This window comes from Drosophila takahashii, chromosome 2L, assembly GCF_030179915.1.
Source record: "Drosophila takahashii strain IR98-3 E-12201 chromosome 2L, DtakHiC1v2, whole genome shotgun sequence".
Taxonomy (NCBI): domain Eukaryota; kingdom Metazoa; phylum Arthropoda; class Insecta; order Diptera; family Drosophilidae; genus Drosophila; species Drosophila takahashii.
In genome coordinates this window covers 20879569-20900262 of record NC_091678.1, presented here as the reverse complement: position 1 = coordinate 20900262, position 20694 = coordinate 20879569, and the positions used below count along the sequence as shown (strand labels likewise).

General features: G+C 41.8%; 5 protein-coding genes across 6 annotated transcripts; 2 read left to right on the top strand and 3 right to left on the bottom strand.

Annotated features, from left to right (window-relative positions):
- Positions 1 to 8: 8 nt before the first annotated feature.
- On the bottom strand, positions 9 to 2476 carry L2HGDH (L-2-hydroxyglutarate dehydrogenase). Its single transcript, XM_017144590.3, has 3 exons — positions 2063 to 2476; positions 616 to 1473; positions 9 to 554 (listed from the first exon to the last, which is right to left on the bottom strand). Exons 1-3 carry the CDS (start codon positions 2182 to 2184, stop codon positions 167 to 169), a joined length of 1368 nt encoding a protein of 455 aa, XP_017000079.2. The 5' UTR covers positions 2185 to 2476; the 3' UTR covers positions 9 to 166.
- Positions 2477 to 3136: 660 nt separating this feature from the next.
- LOC108059345 (uncharacterized) lies at positions 3137 to 6251 on the top strand. Its single transcript, XM_017144574.3, has 3 exons — positions 3137 to 3288; positions 3341 to 5599; positions 5911 to 6251. Exons 1-2 carry the CDS (start codon positions 3218 to 3220, stop codon positions 5526 to 5528), a joined length of 2259 nt encoding a protein of 752 aa, XP_017000063.2. The 5' UTR covers positions 3137 to 3217; the 3' UTR covers positions 5529 to 5599; positions 5911 to 6251.
- Swip-1 (EF-hand domain-containing protein D2 homolog Swip-1) lies at positions 6238 to 16698 on the bottom strand. Of its 2 annotated transcripts, XM_070213695.1 has the most exons (3): positions 16508 to 16698; positions 16115 to 16447; positions 6238 to 7488 (listed from the first exon to the last, which is right to left on the bottom strand). In XM_070213695.1, the coding sequence occupies exons 2-3, from the start codon at positions 16351 to 16353 to the stop codon at positions 7074 to 7076; spliced, it is 654 nt and encodes a 217-aa protein (XP_070069796.1). In that variant the 5' UTR covers positions 16354 to 16447; positions 16508 to 16698; the 3' UTR covers positions 6238 to 7073. The 2 variants fall into 2 exon arrangements, with proteins under 2 accessions (XP_070069796.1, XP_017000064.1); XM_017144575.3 differs by having other exon boundaries at positions 16115 to 16698.
- Positions 16699 to 17158: 460 nt separating this feature from the next.
- EMC5 (ER membrane protein complex subunit 5) lies at positions 17159 to 17783 on the top strand. Its single transcript, XM_017144593.3, has 3 exons — positions 17159 to 17320; positions 17392 to 17444; positions 17510 to 17783. Exons 1-3 carry the CDS (start codon positions 17239 to 17241, stop codon positions 17702 to 17704), a joined length of 330 nt encoding a protein of 109 aa, XP_017000082.2. The 5' UTR covers positions 17159 to 17238; the 3' UTR covers positions 17705 to 17783.
- A 63-nt stretch (positions 17784 to 17846) lies between these two features.
- Positions 17847 to 20449, bottom strand: LOC108059361 (uncharacterized). Its single transcript, XM_017144591.2, has 3 exons — positions 20181 to 20449; positions 19982 to 20113; positions 17847 to 19318 (listed from the first exon to the last, which is right to left on the bottom strand). Exons 1-3 carry the CDS (start codon positions 20254 to 20256, stop codon positions 17847 to 17849), a joined length of 1680 nt encoding a protein of 559 aa, XP_017000080.2. The 5' UTR covers positions 20257 to 20449.
- Between the last annotated feature and the right edge of the window lie 245 nt (positions 20450 to 20694).

Here is a 20694-nt window from a genome sequence, read left to right as displayed (position 1 = left end):
ATCGTGAAAATCGTTTAAGAATTTGTAATTCTATTGTATACAAAATAGTTTAACATTATAATTTACAAGACGAAATGCGAAATAGACAGATTAGTTTGCTACTGACACTATAAAGGCAGAATTTGGGACGATGATAGATGGTCAGTAGTTTCGGATTTATGGCCTATCACTTGCCGATGGAGAACTCAGTCTCAATCTTGTCGGCAATCATCTTGGCGATGGCCAGACTGCTGGTTGCCCCCGGCGATGGAGCGTTTCTGCAGTGGAGAACCCGCTTGGCCAGCGCACCCGATCCTTCGCCGCGATCGAAGACGAAGTCGTCCACCAGGTTGCCCTGCAGATCCATCGCCTGGGCACGCACTCCCGCCGGACCGCGCTGGATGTCGTACTCGGTGATGTCCGGGATGTACTTTTGCAACGCCTTGATTTGCAGGTTAATGAACCACGACTTGGACATCTCACTCAGCCCAAAGCCGATGTATTTGCTGGCCATTTTGGCAAATCCTGGATAGCGCAGGGCGTCGAACAGCTCGAAGAGATTGATGTCACCCCAGCTGGGGAGTGGAGAAATGTTATCATTAGAGTCTTAATGGCAATTCCAAGATAAAGACTTACGTGTAACCTTCCCTCTTAAGAGCCAGCACTGCATTTGGTCCCAGCCAGATGGATCCGTCCATGCGCGGCGTGAAGTGAACTCCCAGAAAAGGGAAACGGGGATCGGGCACCGGATAAATATTGCCCTTGACCATATGCTGCTTCTCCTTGGCCAGCAACAAGTACTCTCCACGGAAGGGCACAATCCGGGGATCCCTGGGACATCCTGTCTTCTCCGCCAGCAAGTCGGATTGCAGGCCACCGCAGGTCAGGACATTCTTGGTGCGAACCGTTTGACCAGGCTTGGCGCCATGGATGGTCACTGGATAGTCGGTGCCCTCTTTGGTCTCGCTGAACTTGCTGACATTGAAATCCAGGTAGATATCGCCCCCGGATCGAGTGAAATCCTGGCCATAGTGCTGAGTAACCAATCCCCAGTCAACGATTCCAGTGTGCGGACTATGCAAAGCCTTCAGTCCCTTGCAGAAGGGTTCGATCTCCTGGATCTCATCACCCTTGATCATCCGTAGATCCGGCACATTGTTGGCAATGCCACGCTTCTCCAGATCCCCCAGCAGCTTCACCTCCTTCTCATCCGTGGCCACAATTAGTTTGCCGGTCTTCTTGTACGGGATCTTGTGTTCATCTAGATAGGCGTAGGCCAAGTGCATGCCCTCCACACAAAGGCGGGCTTTCAGGGTTCCGGGCTTATAGTAGATGCCCGCATGGATCACTCCGGAATTGTGGCCGCTCTGGTGCTTCGCCAGCTGGCTCTCCTTCTCCAAGACTGCAATTTTCAGGGATGGATGGCGCAGTAGAATCTCACGGGCAGAGGCAGCTCCCACGATACCACCGCCAACCACAACCAGGTCGTAATCTCTATGGGAGAGAATGAAGAAATAGAACAATAATTATCAGATTATAAACGGTTAAGTTCCATATCAGAGCCATGATACTCTATTATTTCGGTAGAACCTTTTTTTAACACTCAGTAAATCCTACATTTTATAAACCCATATCTTCCTTGAGATAATGAATAATTCTTTGGGGTTTTATTAATTAATTTATTTTAGTTTTTAAATAGATATCCTATTTTGCTTATATTGTTCTATTCTGAATCTTCTGAATGAAAACTGCTCACATAAGATGAAAATCTCCAAACAGTGAAAAATATCTGAATTAGTACTTTTTTTAAGTACTAAGTAAATTTTACATATCTTCCGATTTTATTAATTAATTTACTTTAGTTTTGCACAAATGTTAATTGAGCATTTAAATGATATCCTAATTTGCTTATATTGTTCTATTATAATTTGTTACTGTGTAGTTTTAAGAAGAAGAAGAGTAAAAGAATTCTCCGAATGAAAACCGTTCACATGAGATGAAAATCTCCAAACAGTGAAAATTATCTGAAAACCAGAACACCCCCGAATGTGAGAGAATCTTATCGGAATCTCAAGAGACTTACCCAGAGTTCGACGTGCTGTGCTGAAATCTTTTATGGGCGGCGGTGGATTCGTGGGGCGTGACTGCGCCCACATTGAGCAGTCCCCTCCGAGCTCCCTGTACCAGCAATCGCACCTGTGCCATTTCTCTAGCTTTCTCCTTTCACCACCCGCGCACACACGTAGAATTTGGATTTTTCGCCAGTCGAATAAAAAGACCTTGCTTGACCTTGCCTTTTCCTTCGCCCAATTGTGCGTACAGACCGCCTCCGAGCGAATCGACAGACTGAAACCCGTGGAAGTTTTCCGTGTGGCGAGAGAAAATAAATATACTCACGGGCCGAGCATCTGGCGGGTTTTTGGGGCCAGGGGGTTGTCATAAACGCGCTAATTGATAAGTGTGACGGATTAATGGTGAAAGGGGGGTTGGGGGTGGGAGGTGCGCGTCAGCTGTTCCATTTTTTGATAAGACCTAATGTGGCCAGCCGGTAGTTTTGCAAATTTGCTATTCATCCACACTAAAAGTAACCGTTAATTGCATTTTTTAAAATATTTATTTTTAAATAAGTAGTAAGAATTAAGTTCACTTTATTTAATTATTATTATTCTACTTAAAATTACATCTTTTATTATTGAACCATTACTATTAGCCTTGCAGAGTTTATCAACTTATTCAGAAGCAACGCAGTGAAGGAGACTTTTCTTTATAGTACACGTATTTTTGATAACCATATAAGTAAGATCCAGCCTGATCGGACAACTATAATCTATAACTTTTATAACTAATTAGTTTATTTGTGAGTTTTAATTAAAAATTAGTTTTCTTCTCATGTAAAATAAACCTCTTTGACGACGAATCATAATTAAAGTTTGCTCTACCTTGAAATAAACAATAGTTTCTTATGGGCCATCCTTTTGTCTTGTAATTTTCTTTTAATTCAAATCAGTTCCATTTTCCGCCAAAAAGCTCGAATCAAGCAGGCCCACAGGGTGATTCGTACCCACCTCCGCCGATAATCATCGATAGACGACATAGTACAGCTGTTATCAGCTGTTTTCAAAAACAAAAACAGCTGACTAGCGAACAACAGCTGGTTTTTCGAAGTAAATAGACCCAATTCGACAAATTCCTTTAATTAATTGGACAATAAAACAATAATTAATTGGACAAAAAAAAAATGCCAGCCCACTGCGCTGTGGTAAACTGCAGCCATAAATATGTGCACGCCGGCAGCATTTCCTTCCACAGGTGAGTAGGAAAACCATTTCCAACAAGCGTTTACCCTTCGTTTCCCTTGCAGGTTTCCCTTTAAGCGGAAAGATCTCCTCCAGAAGTGGAAGGACTTCACGCTGCGGAGTGGTCAGTGGATGCCATCCAAGTGGAGCGCGGTGTGCAGTCGGCACTTTGTTGACGAGGACTTCAATTGCAGCAATAACAGGAAAACACTGAAAAAGAATGCTGTGCCCTCGGTTAGAGTTTCAGGAGGAGATTCCCCGAGCTTCCACGTGGAACAGGTGTCCCCCACTAGCAGGCCCAACCACAAACAAACCCTGGCCAGTGCCGCCGAGTCGCCGGCCACAGGTGTTAAGGCCACCTGCCGCTTCTGTGGCTCCTCTGCCACCAACTGCTCTTCGTTCGACAAGAGTTTCGAACTCTTCGGCATGATCCAGAAGTGCTTTCCCACCCTTCAGATCCTGCAGGACGACACCCTGCCCAAGGATATATGCAAGGAGTGCTGCCTGCAACTGGAGCGCTTTTCCCAGTTCATCGATGTGGTGATGCTGGCGCAGAGTGAGCTGCAAAGGAAATACCGCCGCCAGCTGAAGATCAAGCAGGAACCCTTTGTCCGTGTGAAGCAGGAGGCCTGCGAGAGCCTGGACAATCTGTTTCCCGACGAACTGGACATGGGCCTGGAGCAGGACGAGGGCTGCGATCAGGAGGAAACAGAGCAAAAGTTCCAATTCTGCGATTTTCCCATGCTAAACTCGCAGGACATTATCAACAATTGTGATATCATGGAGATAATCAATCTGGATGATCCGTTTATTAATATTCCGGACGATGCGGATGTGGGACAGTCGGAGAGAACACAGCCTGGGAGGTCGGCTAATGAGATGCTGCAAACGGAACTGTTGACCGAGGAGCATAATTATGCCAAGGAGGAGTGGCAACTGCCGCCGCATCAGTACAAAACGGAGAAGGTGGAGGACACGGCTCAGCCACCTGTGGATCCACCTCTGATTAATGATCCCGAAGCTCGCTCCTGCAAACCCATTGTGACCAATGTAAGCCAAATACCCAATCCTTTGATCTGCGAGCTGCTGCCACCACCCCCACCTGCCGCCCCTCCAACTTCCATCAAACCCAACATCGTAGTGCTAAACGACAGCGTAGTCGAATCCTCAGCGGCCTTCCGGCTGCACAACTGCACCTTGTGCACTGCTAAATTTATAACAATAGATAGCTTGAATCAGCATTATACCCATAGTCACAGCAATACCACGCCCATGGTCAGCGTTCCCCCGATGAATATCAACCTGCCCAGCTTGACTATGAATCCCCCCATGAAACTGGAGAGCAACCGGGGATTTGTGGCAACTGAGCAATTGGATTACTGGCAGTCAGAGTGGCAGAATAGTCCGATATCAACGCAACCCAGGAAGAAGATTGATATACTGGACATGCAGAGCAGTTTCCTGCATCACAAAGATCTCATACCCACGGCAACTCAACTCACAGCACCTCCTCCTGATCCTCAACTGGTCGCCGTGACCGCTAACTATGCTAAACTAGCAGTTAGATATCGCAAATTGCAGCTGAAATGTAAGAATATGAAAAATCCTAGGAAGAGACGTCGGAAAACTTATATATGCCGGATGTGCAAGAGGGGATTTTCCAGTCTTAGGAAGTTACACCACCATCGTCGCTTAAAAGCGCACTTTGTCAAGCTAATACCAAGCTTTTCCGCTCGCTGTGGTGGCTGTTCAAAGTTCTTTCGATCCCGCCTGGGACTTCGACAGCACATGCGGTACATTTGTCAATCGTTGTCGCTCAAAAACCATCGACGCCTTCAGAGCTTCAAGTGCCGCCACTGCCAAGCGATCGCCTTTGCCCACTGGCGCCTGTACCGCCGTCACGAACTCAATTGCAGACTACGAAAATCCAAAATTAAGGTCCAGATACCAATGAATTCAAAAAAGAAAGTTGCCTCCGCCCGGATTTATGTGTGCAATATTTGTAAAAAGACATTTGGATCGCTAAACGGACTCCGCCAGCATAATATTACCCACTCGACGGAACGGCAGCACAAGTGTGGCATTTGTGACCGGGTTTTCAAGCGGCGCAACGGACTGTCGCAACACATTAAGGGCTACCACCTGCAGCTCAAGCCGCACGAGTGTCCCGTCTGCCAGCATCGCTATGCCCTGAAATGTGATATGTTGAGGTGCAGACATTCCCTTCGCAAAGGGCCAGCTGCCGGGGAGTAACGGAAGCCCAGGAGATGACTGATAAATGGAAAAGATATAGCCTCCCTGGTAGAACACTTACGACATGTGGGGTAAGATCGATTTTTATACCCGTAAAGTAGGGTATATTGTATTTGTGCAAAAGAATGTAAACCTTTGAAAATTTCAGAGAAGTATAAATGCAATTTTCTTGTGTATATTTATACCTATCGAAATGTAGAAGACATTTTTCAAGTCGGACCATTCATTAAAAAGTTATACGCAATCAAAAAAGGTTATATATCCATCTCCCTCGCACTCCCTTTAGCCGAGTGTCGGGTATTAGATAGTCGGGACACCAACCCGACTATAGCGTTCTCTCTTGTTGTAATTTAATTTAAACTACTTAAATTTATCAATATAGATCCTCTATTAACACGTGGACTCCGGACACCCCATCGAATTCTTGGCTCTGGATTTTTGTATCAGCACGAAGCATGAAGTCACTCCATGTGGCACTTAGTGGGTGGTCTCGCACTATAACCCCCAAGGCAATGAAATGGTCGCAGCGGGAAGGAAATTGCTGCTAGCCTTGGGCACTGGTGATGAAGTCACCATGTATCAACACATTGAAATATCGCATGAGTGATCAGGAACAAGGTTTCACAATTTAAAGGACTCAACAAATGAAGTAAAAGCTTTAATGTTTACAATGTAAGACGCTCTCCTAAAATAAAAACAATGAAAATCGTTTCGTATTATATACATTTATTTATTTAAATTGCAGTATAAGTTTGTATTAAACGCTCTCTAAAAGTACGTGTATTTTCTTGTGTATTCGTATTTAACGCATTAGTATTGCTTTAATTGCTAACTTTAAACGTGAAATACTGAAATCGAAACTTAATTGAATATTCCACAGATTCCAACTTGTTACGACTGAAACTAAGATTGAATGCCAACGCAGATTTAGTATGTACAAAGAAGGTTGAATTTTACAAATTGATTAGCTTAACATAACTATCGAGTTTTTTTAACAAAAAAAATGAAAACGAAGAAAATAATAATGGCACTACAAGTAAATATCGTAAAGTAAAAGAAGCATACATTTTAGACAACCGTCAAGGAAAACGTAAATCAACAAATAAATTTTGCGCAACACCGAACAATAAAATAGGTCTTAAGCTAAAACATGTTTCACTTAACTAAGGGTTAACTATAAATACGCTTTTGGTATGATCGTTATTTATGTACGTATGTATTCTTATGTGAGGGCTAGATGGCTCAATTTAGATGGATTTAAAAAAATAGATATTAGAAATTGAACGTTACATTTCGGTATTCCTCAAGGTAGTTTCAAAATTAATACATAGAAGAAATAACATTCAATTCCTAAGATGTTTCATCCAGCAAATCGAGATTATATTCGGGACGATTGATTAGTATGGATAATATTACTGTATGTGATGCTTGAAAAATGCCTGCTGCTTGTACGAAGCGTATCCTCTTCTCCCGGGATTAGTTCCACATTCGATTAACCTACGCCAGATAATTACGCGCTAGACTACGTGGGAGTGCATGGATCCTCTACTGGAAGATCGCTGCCCGCTGCTGGAACTGCTGGCGTCGCTGGGCTCGCTCCTCCTCCTCGCGCCGGCGCTCCTCCTGCTCTGCCCGGATCTCATCGTGGAACTTGTTCGTCCGCAGCTGCTGCTCGATTTTCGCCTCGAAGAAATTCTTGGCTCCGCTCACGCCCACCTGCTCCACATCGACCTCGGTGAGGCGGGCCAGCTGATTCAGCCCCGACTCAGAGTCCAGTTCTCCGGCTTGGGCCTTCCTGAAGATCAGCAGGAACTCCCGGAAGGAGATCTTGCCATCGTTGTCCTCGTCCACCTCGGCAATCATCTGCTTGAGTCCCAGATGGGTCTGCGGTGCACCCAGCTTCTCCATCATGAACTTGAGCTCTTGCAGATCCAAGAAGCCATCGCGAGCCGTATCGTATCTGGAAAAGCGAAAGATAAAACATGCAAATCAATTAGTCAGCATTCAGAGAATTTGAGAAAGGAGAAATGTCACTGGTCATTGACCAACCGCGACACACGAGACTCCCAATGTCGGGGATTAGCAATCGATAATGCAAACGTGGCTGCACTGGCGTCAGAGGTCGCGTGGCCCGATGTCTGCGAAAATTGTGGGAGGCAGAGGATTATGGTTGGCAAGCAACCCAATTTCATGCTAAATTTGCCAACAACAGCCCAGGGCGAAACAATAGCATCCAGGTGACGACCCATAAATTTTACGGATAAAAGATAATATAATGAAAATCACTAACGTAACATATCAAAATCAAAAGTATCTATAAATAATAAAAAAATTTTATTTCATATGCTAATACGTTTAGATGTCATTAAGTTTTTAAAAATTTCCTATTGTTCCTCTCTATTTTTGTTAATATTTTAAATTGAAACCAATTTTTCCCCAATTTTTCTTCTCAATCTTTTTGTAAATAATTGCTTCCTTATAAAGTATATTTTAAAAGTATTGTATTAAGAAGGCCAAATAAACTGTTGTTTACTGCTGCCACTCCCATTCACTATTGAAAATATTATGTTAAGAGAATTTCCCTCACGATTCCCGTTTATCTATCTCCAGTTCGACGACCGAAATCGGCGAGTCAAGAGTTCAAACTTCCGCCAAAGTGTGGGCAGGAAATCGCGATGGAAATGTAAATAAAGCCCATTTACTATCTAATTGTGTAATATATTAAAAGAGAAAACGCAAGAAGCACGCGCTGTCGTCTGGATAAATCGCGTGTTGCTGCGGGCGGCAGATGAGCAACATGAGCAACATCATCAATCGGCGACCATGTGGCGGAAACAAGTTGCACAGGCTCAGAAACCAGCGACCTTGCGAGTTAGGCGAAGGATACCGATGCTGAGCCGATGATGATCATCATCCAAACTAGTTAAACTAGTTAGTTGGGGCTCTATCTAGCTAAAAATACGCAGCCAAGGAAGCAGCAACTTCACAGCCTCACTCGTATGACAATAAATACTTATTACCCGCGAACGGATGGATACATACACCTCGTCGTTACCCAATAGTCGCAACTTTCAGTTTCGATTTCTCGCTCGCCTAGAAGCCGCCACCTAATGACGAAATAGTATCTATTAGATTACAACCGCCGAGCAATTGAAGTTTCGCTTTCGTTTCATAAATAATTGAATCCGTATCGACAAATTGCGTGTTTTTTTTTGTGGGGGGGAAAGGAGAAAAAAAGAGTGAAAGTAATTAGCCGAGATGCAATGAAAATGGTATCATCTCAGGCGTGTCTGGCGTTGATGGCTAGGTGTCACCACCATCACAACATCGCATTTTGGCCACCATCCGAGATGGGCAATTAACGGTGGCCAGTGTTACGCTATCGCCTCTTTAATTAACTCCAATTGCACTCTTTTCTTCAGCCTCGAGTTGCGTCAATGTGACAATTGCTGGCACTTTTGCTTTTCCCCTGCCGGTTTCTCGTTGTTTTCTTTCGAATAATAAATCGAGGTGTTGTTGTCTGGCTTTCGTTTCAATTGCCGGTGATCTCTCACAATAGAGACTCCAGCTGTTCGATTCAATTTAAGGTGTTTATTAAATCATTTCTGAATCAATTTAGCTACCACAGGAGGTATCCATGTGGGTGGTATTGCATCAAACTGGAATGCTGCTTTAGAGATGCAAACGTAATTCTTGTTTAAATGAAATTAAACGATTATCTACAGAACTTTTGATATCAAACTTTTTATAACTAAGCACTTAAGAAAAGTTTTTTGTTGATCAATTGATTTGTTCATTTAATTTTTACAATAAATAAATTATATGAAATAAATATTCTGAACTCTAGATAAAACAAATTATTCTAGAGCACCTGCCATTAAAAAAATCCCTTTATTTTGTTTATGTTCAATTTTAAAACGTGTGGAGTATATACTCCAAACACCTGCTGTTTAACTTTGGCAACACATCCCGTTCCTGCCCTAACATCGAACCCCCACCGGATTTAGCCTAATTTTTATTGATTGTTTTCATTCCAATGAATCGAACAACTTCACACTCCGAGGTTTTCGGGGGTGTCGTACATCTTTCTGCCCCATTGCATGTGGCCGATGTTTTTGTTGTTGTGGCAGGGCCGTATGCTATATGCTATATATGCAAGCGATTTTCATTTTCTTTATCGTTTTTTCGCGTACAGTTCAACAAATAACGGGGTCAGCTGGCCATTGTTATTGGTGTTGCCGTTTATGCCTGCCGCAATTTGCATCGTAAATTTATCTATGCATGTACTTGGCTTAGTACTTTGTAAACAGCTGCGGTTAAAAAAATAGCACTGACTATTTGTATTTGAAATATGTTTAGTTAGATACTCTGTGCTCTATAATTATTCTGATAACAATCAATTTTACTTAGTTTAAAATTATAATATTTATAACATCTTCTATTATACATTATTTTTATTTTCTGGCTTTTGGTTGCAGGCCATTTGAAATTGCTTCAGAACCAGAATATAAATAAATAAATAAAAATATTTTCTGTCTTTGTGATCCTAACATTATTTTCAGTTGCAATATTTTTCATCGTATTGTAGATTTGTTACTATAATAAATACTAGTAGTGCTAGTTGCTTAGCTTTTATTGTAGGTAGCTGCTGCTTCTGCTTCTGAGACCTGCAAGCTGCAATTACTATATTGAACACAGGTTTTCTCTATTAGTAGCCTAATGCCGCGCAATTGCAGCTTCTACTGTGAATGGAGTTTTTGTGGCCCCGATGTTCAAGCGGGTTAATGCCAAAGGGAGTCCGATTTCGATTCTACTCTAGCGCTTTTGCAGTTAGAAACGCGTCAAGTTCCTGAACTTTATGGTAACGGTTAACAGACTGTTGCAGACGCTTAAAATGCACCGCATGTCTTCATAGGGCGGGTTTCATCATTATAGCGATGTGATGTACTACAGAGTACCCACACTGGGGGCCTTGTCGCTCTCATCTATTGTGGCCGAATCGAAACGAAAAATGTTCAAAGGCGATGTCTTGCATACACAATCGCTTGTTTATTTCGACCGATGTTGGCTGGTTCGTCTGGATCGTCTCACTCACCTGAATGTTTTCTGTTTCGAAACCAAGCATGCACCTGTGCACATTGCCTGCGCAAACACAGGTATGTAAAATTGTAAATCAATAAATAAATGAAATGACTGGTGGGCGGGGAACTTGCATTTAACGGACGGTATAGGGCTAATTGGTTCTATAAATAAGCCACTCGATAGTAGAGTAATAACTTAGAATCCTCATAAAAATTGTTTTTTCTTAATATTTTGTTTTTAGCCTAATATTTTATACATGTAATTGTAAGTACATTTATATTTTAAATATCTGCTATTAAACTGTGGTTAAACACTTTTCATTTATCCATGTAATAGCTAAAAATTTTAAGAACTAAAAATAAATAATATAAATAAATGGGATAATAAGAAAAATAGTTAGGAAACTCTTTCTTTTCTTACTTTTATTACAAAGCAATTATGTATTAGTGTAACAAACTAAATACTCAACGTTTCTCAACTTATAAGTACATTGTAAATGTTTACAAAATGATTATGCTGTACTTGTACTATTTTTTGCCGAAGACTCTAACTTCTAATGGGGGTCTTTCCCATCCTTTCCCAATGGCTCAGGAAATGTGTATGGGATTCCCAAAATAAACGCGCCATATTTTGACATTTCGAAATTGGAGCAATCCGAGGCGATGGGAAGCGGGAAAAGATGCGTTGCGTGGGTCGCATCTCTGATTATTTTTAGTTGCTGCAGGAAACAAGAAAAGGCAGCCATTTCGAGCATTTCTTATCGCCTCTGAAGTAAATCAAACAAATAAAATGGACAATGAGCAAATGCGGTGACTAATTGCAGCAAGTTGGGGACACAATGGATGGATGAGTGACGATGATGCGCCACTGTGCTCGTACATAATTTGATATTTCCTCAATTGAGTGGACAACACTCGACACTAAAGCAGTAGCATATATGTAATACTTTTATGTATGAATGTTTACACAATTGTGGTCAAACTAATAGCACTGCAATGCAAATGTCATAAGCATGCTAGAGAGATAGTTAGTCAGACATATAATATTTAATGGAATAATATTTATGTCTGCTTGATAGATTGAAGTGAGTTATTGGATTGGCTGGAAAATTGATATGATTTATAGCGCTAGAAAAACTTTCTCAAATATTTTTTCACAATAACACACTTAAAATATGTCAAATGTTTGATAACATTGTAATAAAGTTCGCTAATCATTTGTTTTAAATTTTTAGATATTTCTAATAAATACTGGATAATCACCCTCAGAAAATTAATTTTTTTTAATTTCTTTGCTAAGGTTTTGTCCATACATGTGCTTGTCATCCCGCAACCGCAGAGCGCGTAAAACGTAATCACAAAGCGCACAATGAAGCGTCGATGGACACGAGGCGGGGGTTCCACTGTCATCCTGTCAATGGCTTTCCTTTGTCAGCTAGTTTACTGTACGTCATTTTACTTTTTTTTCTCTGACGCTTTTTGCGGACATGCCAGACTGGCCGTCGCCTGCTGAATGCAATTTTACATCTGTGCTTCGCGAGTCGCGATTTTTGGCCAAATGCAAAAAGGTCGTGCACATGTGCGCGGAAATAATTACAAGTGGAGGCTGCAGCCGGAAATGAGCGGGGCGTACGATAATGCATCGCTATCGATTGCCAGAAAACCCGCTTTCCATCGGTAGTGATTACCGAACCCACAAGAGCCGGCATGCAAACAACATTTTGTGAATAACAAAATTAGTGTCAATGAACCTGGCCAAACGACGGCGAATGCAAATGTTCATTTGTGCAATGCACTTTAAGAACTCACATGTGTACACGAAATAGTCCTGGAAAGCAACCCCTGGAATATATTATTCGCATAAGTGCCAAGGGGGGTTATGTTAAGGGGTTATGCCCGAGTGATAATGGGTGGTGGTGGCAATGGCAACTTAATTAAAGGTTCTCCTCGCCACTGTGGCCGCAATAAAAGCCCACACAGAAACGGATTCCTCCCCCATTGTAAAGTGCGTACGAGTACGTTGCTTTTTTGTCCATGAACTCGAATTGTAAACTGTAACCAGGGCGACGACAGCCCATGATACCAGTAGCATTGGCATCGATAGCACCCCTAACGCAACATCAGAAGCTCTGCGCCCACAGTGGTCATTCCTTAATTGTAAGCTTTTTCTATTTGCCATCTTTTTGAAATTCCTAATTCAGCCAATTTGGCAAGTTTTGTGGGTGTATTATAGAAATACACATGTTCCAGGGACTTCTCTAATTGAAAACATATTTATTTACTTATCTTTAATTAATAATGTGATAAAAAAGTTTACAAACGAAGACTAACATGTGAATTCAATTGTAAAAAACTGTTTTTTTTTTTATTACAGAATTTTTACACGTCCAAACTGACTAATACTTCTGGGAAGATCAAAGTTTGATTTACATGAGTAATCACTGTGTTTACTAAAGCAAATTGTGCGCAATTAAATTTTTGTTTAATGAGTAATCACTGTATTTAATAAAGAACAGAATTGAATTGAATGTACATAGCTACAATGAGTACCATGCGTAAGTGGATTCAAGAACGTTGGTGGTTGGTTTGCCAAGGGATTTCTGCTTATCAACTCCTCAAAAAGGCTATGTAACTTGTGCACATCTACTCAAACGAAAGAACTCCCCCATGATACTGAAATATGACGGACTTAAGGCGCCATAAAATGCATAATCGATATAATTCTGCAGTTTATCGCCTCCCGGAAGTTAGTCCCGCTATATATCTCTGAAATTCAGCAGACATCCGTGCGGAAAATGGGGTACTACAAAGGGGGAAAACAATCAGGAAACTAAAGCGAGGCCCAAGACGCTATAAAATAGCTGTATACATTGCGTGAGCAGTGATAAGGTTAGGCGTGGAATGAAACTACGCCTGTAAAATTACGCTTTAATTCACTGGGGTTTTAGGCAGTTTATTTGCTGGACCTTATCGTTTGGGAAGCTCGAGAGGAACACTGCCTCGCTCCAAAATTGTGACGTCTTGGGACGAGTATGTTTATATTTGCATTTATTTGATTATCGGAAAGCAAGTTCGCAGAAAAAACGCGCTCGCTCTGCTGAATCAGTTGCGAATTGTTTATACAAATTGCTTTGTAAAACGAATTCAATGCGTGACTCAGGCGGCGTTTTGCTTTCGATTCTCGAATATGTATATCGCATGTTTTAATTAAAACCTTTCAGGTTTCAGCGCGCTTTAAATTTGCCAGCTTAGCACATCACTTTAAGTCGCCGGTCGACCCAACGTGACTGGAAATGCCAAATGGCGCGGCACAAAGGCGCTACTTTAGCCGGTTTTTCGTTTTGTTATTATTATTTAAAAGTTCCAACCGCAAACTGAGCCAAGAAGATCGAGCCATCTGACATTTGCCCGTGTGGAAAAATGTACTAAAGTCTAGGAAGATAATTCAATAAAGTACGTGAGTAAATCTAGCAGTGAATCCTCACAAAAAATGTGCTTATGTCTTTTGTGATGTAGTCATGTTCGCTGAGACAAGAATTTAATGTACAAAAACATGTTTGCGCATTTTTTGTGATTTGCAGAACTTTTATCTTGTGGTTGTGAAATTGCCAAGTTATCTTTTGTCTTTATGTCGTTCATAAAACTTGGGAAATATTAAAATTATATTAATTGAAAGATTATTTTTGGCCGACTTCCTTTACTTATGGGACCAAAAATAGACAATTGGATAATCAAAGCCAACATTTGCTCTGTCCATATCCAATCTTATTACCCATATATGAATGCCCACAACATTAGCTAATCGCAGACCAAAAGTCTCTTGTCTGTCTGCCATTTGCGGCACATGCACCCAGTATTTCCCAGACTGCCTGGAGTTGTGTTTTTCTCCATTTTAGCGTCTCTTTCTGCTGCTGGTGCATTACATTACAATTGCAGAACACGTTCGCCTTGCCATCATAATGCAGGCTCTTTTCTTTTTGACAATTTGCCAGATCCCGAGGCTTTGACCCAAATGCAGAGAAACTGATTTTAGGGGAGGAATATAATACAAAGCTATTAAGATGCCATAGAATCTGATGTCAAAGGGAGTAATTGTCCAATTGGCTGCCCAGTTCTAAATCAGTTTAACGAATGCTAATTGGCATTCTTCCTTAATTGCTAGGTGATTCATTTACACCTCAGGTGAGTGGAGAGCTAAATCAGCAAGAAAAAGCGGCAGGTGCTTGGCGAATTTCAGGCAATCTGCTTGAAAAAGAGATAATACCAATGAACCTGAGATAGCTTATCAGCCTAGACGGCCCTACGTGCCAACTACTTGAATTTAAATAACTATTCTAGAGATTTAATCTAACAAACAAACCCATTGCGCAACACTGCTGCGGTTGATTGAGCGAAACCCGAGACGGGCTATCACTAAAACGATCCACCACAAGACTAGGAAACTGGGCAAGGGAAAACCTCGGAAAACATTTCGTTTGCAAGGTGTCAGTCAGTCGACAGCTGACGTTGTCGGATGGTAATGCAAAACCGTAAACAAGTACGGCATAGATACAGGTGATCATCGAGAAACATAATAGTTTTTACCCTTAAAATTTTTAAAAGCTTAAATAAAAACCATTATTTTTTGTTAGACAGTTTCTGAATATTCCTAATGTGATCTAAAATGTAAATATTTTTATTTACTATTTATCGGTCTTCAGGAAATCCGACCAAGGGGAGCTCGACTGTAGTGTAATAATTGAATCCGCCTGAAAGTGTTGGGGCAGAAAACCACTTTTGACTCATGATCCGCGCGGCGGGAGCACCGACTTGGGAATAAGCCAGTGACTGTGACAACATTGCTCCCCAAGTACTTGTGAGTCATGCCCCATTGCACAGGGGAGCAGGGTGAATGGGTGGTGCTCCAAGGAGGGGCTGCAGTAAATGCAATTTTAATGCCCATTAGGCGCATGAGTTTTATGTTGCCAACTAATGAGACGCGAATGCGGTGAGATGCCTGGGAAAGTCTTAGTTGCAGGTGAAAGGAGTCCGAAGGTTAGTTCAGTCGACCTTAGGCAGATCGACAACCGTTACTGCAATTTCACAAATAAATATTATTTAAATTAAGGGAAGATGTTTTAGTAAATCTCTATGGTAAAACTTTAAAACATTTCAAACGGCTTTTTATTAAATTACAGGAATTACAGTTTCTTCAGCTTTTAAAGGCTGTATTTGTTTTAAAATTTAAAGAGGCCCTAAACAGCTTTAGAAAAGCAGTTGGTGTTTGTGATATTGCTGAAACCCAGATAAAAAACTTTAAGTACTAAAATCCAATTGATTCATAAATTATTTAATTTAATTTTTAAAAATTTTAAAATCGTCAACAAATTTTGTTTTTAATTAAATTTTTAATTATTATTATTTTTTTATTATTTTAAATATTTTTAGCAAACTTTATTCTACTTTTTTGTAGAAATACTTAATACAGCACAGATAAGATAATCAGAAACTGCGGCCTTGACTTACGTATTGAAGGTCTTCTGGTAGTCCTTGATCTGGTTCCGCGAGAACTCGGGGAAGTCGGTGTAGACGTTGACCACCTTGTAGGTGCGGCGGACCTCGATGCCCGCCTCCTGGGAGTCCATGATCTCCTGCCGCCGGTTGAGGATGTGCGTCAGCTCGGAGCTGTCCGTGTTGGTGGTGCTGCTGGGGCTGTCCACGCTGTCCTTGTTGGAGGCGGACGAGGCGTTCGAGGAAACGGACATGTTTTCGGCCTTTATTGACTCGCTTTGATGTGCTGGAATTTCACTGTTCTCTTTCTCTCCCTCTTCTCCTTTTTGGCACACCCACGCAAAAGGACTGCAAAAGAGACGTCGGGATACACACACAAATAGAGCGATGCGCCAGGAAAACACACACTGTTACACGTAAACTTTTTGGCGGGGGCGTGGCCTTGAGTCCTTTTTAGCTTTGAAAAACCAGTTGATAAACGCGTTTCAAAATGCCGGGTATTTTTGTTGCAAGTTGTCTGTCTTATTGGACTCTGGTTCTCCGCTTTAAATGCCGCGACTTCCGAATCTTCCGAGTGTTGAGAGACGAATAAAGGGACCGTTACTCGAATCGTTCAAATATACCTGCGAGCGCGGCGGCCTTTTGTATGTGACCGTAAAGTGAAAAAAATACCAAAAGTGATTAAAATACAATCTACCAAAACTATCGCAATGGTAATAATTAAAAAATAAAAAAAAGGTTTCCATTTTTAATTCACTTATATATAAAAATAGTGTTAAAAATGTTTGACATTTCTCATTATCTTTAATTTTACGTGTTTTTCTTTCTAATTTGACCTTTTCAATTGTCTGTTTCTGTTTTTCTATGGGCTACAATTTACATTTCAAAAACAGGCAACTTATTTAAGAATTTAAGATTTATAGACCTTTCAATTAGATTTTAATTTTGTACTTTTATATTTTTTTAATAGATTTTTATTGTTTTCAAATCTCTTGAAAAACATCGGCTTAAGTTGACAGCCCTAAACTATCGCCATTGGGTTCACTGCTAGGTGTGCCCGCATTCTTTTAGCAAATTAGCGAAATTTTGTAGAAAATTGTTCAGCCTGTGATTGTAATTTGTAATTGTTCACTAAAAAAATGGGCAGTAAATTGTTCAATAAGCTTCTGCTGATTGCCGGGTTCGCCAGCCTGGCTCATGCTGCTTTTTCGGCTGCCCACCGTGAGTTTCTACCCCTTATTTTGATCAATAAACTTTGGACCGCTAATGAAGGTGCTCAATTTGCTTTACAGATCGCACTTATTTGAGGCTGACGGAGCAGGAATGGACAAGTCTTCCATTGGATGTGAGTATCATTAGCTTCATGGTAGATCTATGGTTATTTAATGTTTGGCTCCTGTTGTCTTTTAGATTATCCTGCAAACCGTCATCAGTTTGGTGATTGTGATATACAACATCATCGAAGTGGTGGGCAACTTCAAGGAAATCCGAGCAACCGTGGACATGCAGCAGAAAACGTGGGACACCTTGGGCAACTTTCCTTCGTTCTACTCCTTTAATCACCGCGGTCGTGCCTTGAATCCTGGCTATACGCCCCCGGAATAGACAGCAATCCCTATAAGTTCTGCTATCATTTTTTTATTTATAGTCTGCGAGTTACAAGATAAATAACGCTAGAGAACAACCACTTGGATATCATTAAAATAAGACGACTGTAAAGGATCTTGTAGCCATGGGCAACTATAAACTATAGGATCATCATAGCACTAAGAAGCAACACAATTTCGTAAACCACTATAGTAGACTTTAAGGACTTTGAGGAACTTCTGGCCTGCAGTAATGCCATTGCCTTGGTCTCCAGCTCATAGGCCGCTCTCAGATCCTTTCCGGGACTATCATTGCAGGCCTGACTGTGGCAAATGCGACAATTGTCATGGTGGCTACTCCTCAAGAGGCATTCGTAGTACAGCTCCGGATTGGAACGACATCCCCTCACAATCTGCTTGCTGTGGGTATCGAAGTACTCCAAGCAAGCCAGTTTTTGATCCTCAGGTTCATTCGCTTGAACAGGACAGGGAAGTGCCGTTTGTCCCCTGGAGATTTCCTCGCAATCCTGTACTCCTTGGCACTGGTGGCACCACAGGCGCTTCTCCGGAAAGGCTCCCTTGTTGCAGAAGCTCCCCTCGCAAGGCAGGCAATTGGCCACATTGGCGGAAGTACAGCTGAGATCCGACTTCTGACATCCTCTCGCTGTGGTGCCGTTGCGAAAGGAAACCACCATACACGATGTGGCTGGCTCAACGCATTCCTCGATGAATATTTCGCCTGGTCTCTCCCAATTCGCACATCCTGCTCCCGCCTGATCGGTGCTGCATCGGTAGCAGCGAGTGAAATCCTTCCTATTGCAACCGCCTTCCTCATCGCACTCGTAGCACTTGGTGACCTCGGGATTTGTGGGTGCTGCTCCACAGCCCCTTTGGATGCTCCAGTTGGAGTACTCACAGGTGAAGCAGGAAGAGGCCTCGGCGGAGCCACAAGTGCTGTTACTTATGGCGGTTACATTCGTTCTGCAAAGTTCCTGATCCAAGGAGTTACAGGTTAAGCACTTCTGTTGTGTAATGCATCCTGCATTGCAGTTGTCACTGGTTCTACACTTTACCAGATCCTCCAAGTACGGTTCCAGATCTGTTGGCATTTTTGTAGAGCAGCCCCTGACCACCCTATTTAATCTCCGGAAACTGAAGCAGTACTTGTCCTCTGGCTCACCCAACAGCACATCTTGTTGGCATTCCTCGTACAGTGAAACATTGCATTTACCGGTGTTGATCTGAAAGAGATCCATTTTGCAGCCCCTACCATTTGCAGAATCGCAGGTGGCGCAGATCTGTGTCCAAGCTCCCTGATCCTCATTGCAGCCATTGATCTCACACAACTTGGCCGCACTGGACAGCGTGTGATTCTGCTCGGAGACACAGCCCCTGTAAGCTTCAGTTGAACTTAGAACATCCGTGTAGCACTGATCCTCTTCCAAATGATAGCGACAGGGTTTTGGTTTAGCCCCCGGAGCTGCAACACAATCTTGTCCAGCGCAGTGGTGACATTTGAGTCGACCCGGAGGATAAACTCCAGCATTGCATAAGTTTGACGAGCAACTCTTCGAGTAAGTCGCTCCAGTAGTGGGGGTCTCAGCTCCGCAGCCGCGATAAGTGATAGAGTCCACTGAAAAAGGCAGAGTTTTGAAAAAATGTATGATATGCTTGGTAACTTTTAAACGGAACAAGAGAGAACGCTATCGGTTGGTGTCCTGACTATCTAATACCCGTCACTTAGCTAAAGGGAGTGCGAGGGAGATGGATATATAACATTTTTTGATTGCGCATAACTTTTTAATGACTGGTCCGATTTGAAAAATGTCTTCTACATTTCGATAGGTATAAATATACACAACAATATTTCATTTATACTTCTCGGAAATCTTTAAAGGTGTGTGCGCCAGACACATTTTAAAATTTAGTGGGCGATTGTGGGCGTTAGAGGGGGCGTGGCGCTCGGCTTAAATAAACTTGCGCAGCGTACGAAGCCCAAGAATATGTGTGGGAAATCTTAACCTTCTAGCTTTTGTAGTTTCCGAGATCTCAGCGTTCATACGGATGGACGGACAGACGGACATGGCTATATCGACTGGTGATCCTGATCAAGAATATATATACTTTACAGGGTCGGAAACCCTTCCTTCTCCCTGTTACATACCCTTTTACTCTACGAGTAACGAGTATAAAAAGGGTATAGGCTTTTTTGCAAGTAATAATTTGCCTTTGTCAATTATAAATCAGTGAAGTACCAAAATAGATTCTTTTAAAAATATCATTTAGTTGCACTTACCAATGGACATGGCACACGTCAGTTCCGTGGGGCATTCCTTGTAGGGGAGAACTCCAACCTCTCCGAGGGTCTGGGAACATTCAGGCAGTGCAATGGAATCGCAGTGATAGCAAACAATGGCAAAACTACGGCCTATAATTTAAAACCCCTTCAAGGGTTAGCAACGCATTATTGCTGAGAGAAATAGCAAGTGTCTCACCTGCTAGAAGGAGGATCAGGAGAACGAGGAGCAGGTGGTGCAGAAACCAGTGACGACGTGCCTTTAGTCCAAGCATTTTGACAGCTCATAAAGAATGTAAGCTAAAAATTGCACCTTTGTTTGCCATTTGAAATCCATAATCTGTTTATGACTTATCAGACTATTTAACAAAGAGTTGATATAGTTGAAATGCTGATAAGGATAAGCTAGACCATATATAAAAGAGGCAAATTACAAACTTGATAATTGAAGATCAAAAGAGCATTTTGAAAATTTTGTAGATTACCATATATACCATATGTGAATAATTAAAATAATATTTGCATAAAAGTATCTACCTAATCTTAAGGGTTACCCATACAGAACATAACATACCCATAACATTGTAGAAATAATGACTAATGCAATATGGAATAATATTAATTTTGAGATCATAAATAATGTTTTTTTTTCTTCATCGTTTGGTTTTGAACCTTTTCGTACCACAGTTGTATGGTTACCGCGATTTAATTCC

What these genes read in the sequence shown, in the direction of transcription:
- Swip-1 (XM_017144575.3), bottom strand. Translation starts at nt 16,353, where the DNA reads ATGTCCGTTTCCTCGAACGCCTCGTCCGCCTCCAACAAGGACAGCGTG. An exon ending in TACCAGAAGACCTTCAATAC is followed by an intron (nt 7,489 to 16,114) that starts GTAAGTCAAGGC and finishes TCGCTTTTCCAG; the next exon opens with ATACGATACGGCTCGCGATG.
- EMC5 (XM_017144593.3), top strand. Translation starts at nt 17,239, where the DNA reads ATGGGCAGTAAATTGTTCAATAAGCTTCTGCTGATTGCCGGGTTCGCC. An exon ending in TGCTTTTTCGGCTGCCCACC is followed by an intron (nt 17,321 to 17,391) that starts GTGAGTTTCTAC and finishes TTTGCTTTACAG; the next exon opens with ATCGCACTTATTTGAGGCTG. An exon ending in GGACAAGTCTTCCATTGGAT is followed by an intron (nt 17,445 to 17,509) that starts GTGAGTATCATT and finishes GTTGTCTTTTAG; the next exon opens with ATTATCCTGCAAACCGTCAT.
- LOC108059345 (XM_017144574.3), top strand. Translation starts at nt 3,218, where the DNA reads ATGCCAGCCCACTGCGCTGTGGTAAACTGCAGCCATAAATATGTGCAC. An exon ending in GGCAGCATTTCCTTCCACAG is followed by an intron (nt 3,289 to 3,340) that starts GTGAGTAGGAAA and finishes TTTCCCTTGCAG; the next exon opens with GTTTCCCTTTAAGCGGAAAG.
- L2HGDH (XM_017144590.3), bottom strand. Translation starts at nt 2,184, where the DNA reads ATGGCACAGGTGCGATTGCTGGTACAGGGAGCTCGGAGGGGACTGCTC. An exon ending in CACAGCACGTCGAACTCTGG is followed by an intron (nt 1,474 to 2,062) that starts GTAAGTCTCTTG and finishes TCTCTCCCATAG; the next exon opens with AGATTACGACCTGGTTGTGG. An exon ending in CTTAAGAGGGAAGGTTACAC is followed by an intron (nt 555 to 615) that starts GTAAGTCTTTAT and finishes TCCACTCCCCAG; the next exon opens with CTGGGGTGACATCAATCTCT.
- LOC108059361 (XM_017144591.2), bottom strand. Translation starts at nt 20,256, where the DNA reads ATGCTTGGACTAAAGGCACGTCGTCACTGGTTTCTGCACCACCTGCTC. An exon ending in CCTGATCCTCCTTCTAGCAG is followed by an intron (nt 20,114 to 20,180) that starts GTGAGACACTTG and finishes TTTAAATTATAG; the next exon opens with GCCGTAGTTTTGCCATTGTT. An exon ending in GACGTGTGCCATGTCCATTG is followed by an intron (nt 19,319 to 19,981) that starts GTAAGTGCAACT and finishes TGCCTTTTTCAG; the next exon opens with TGGACTCTATCACTTATCGC.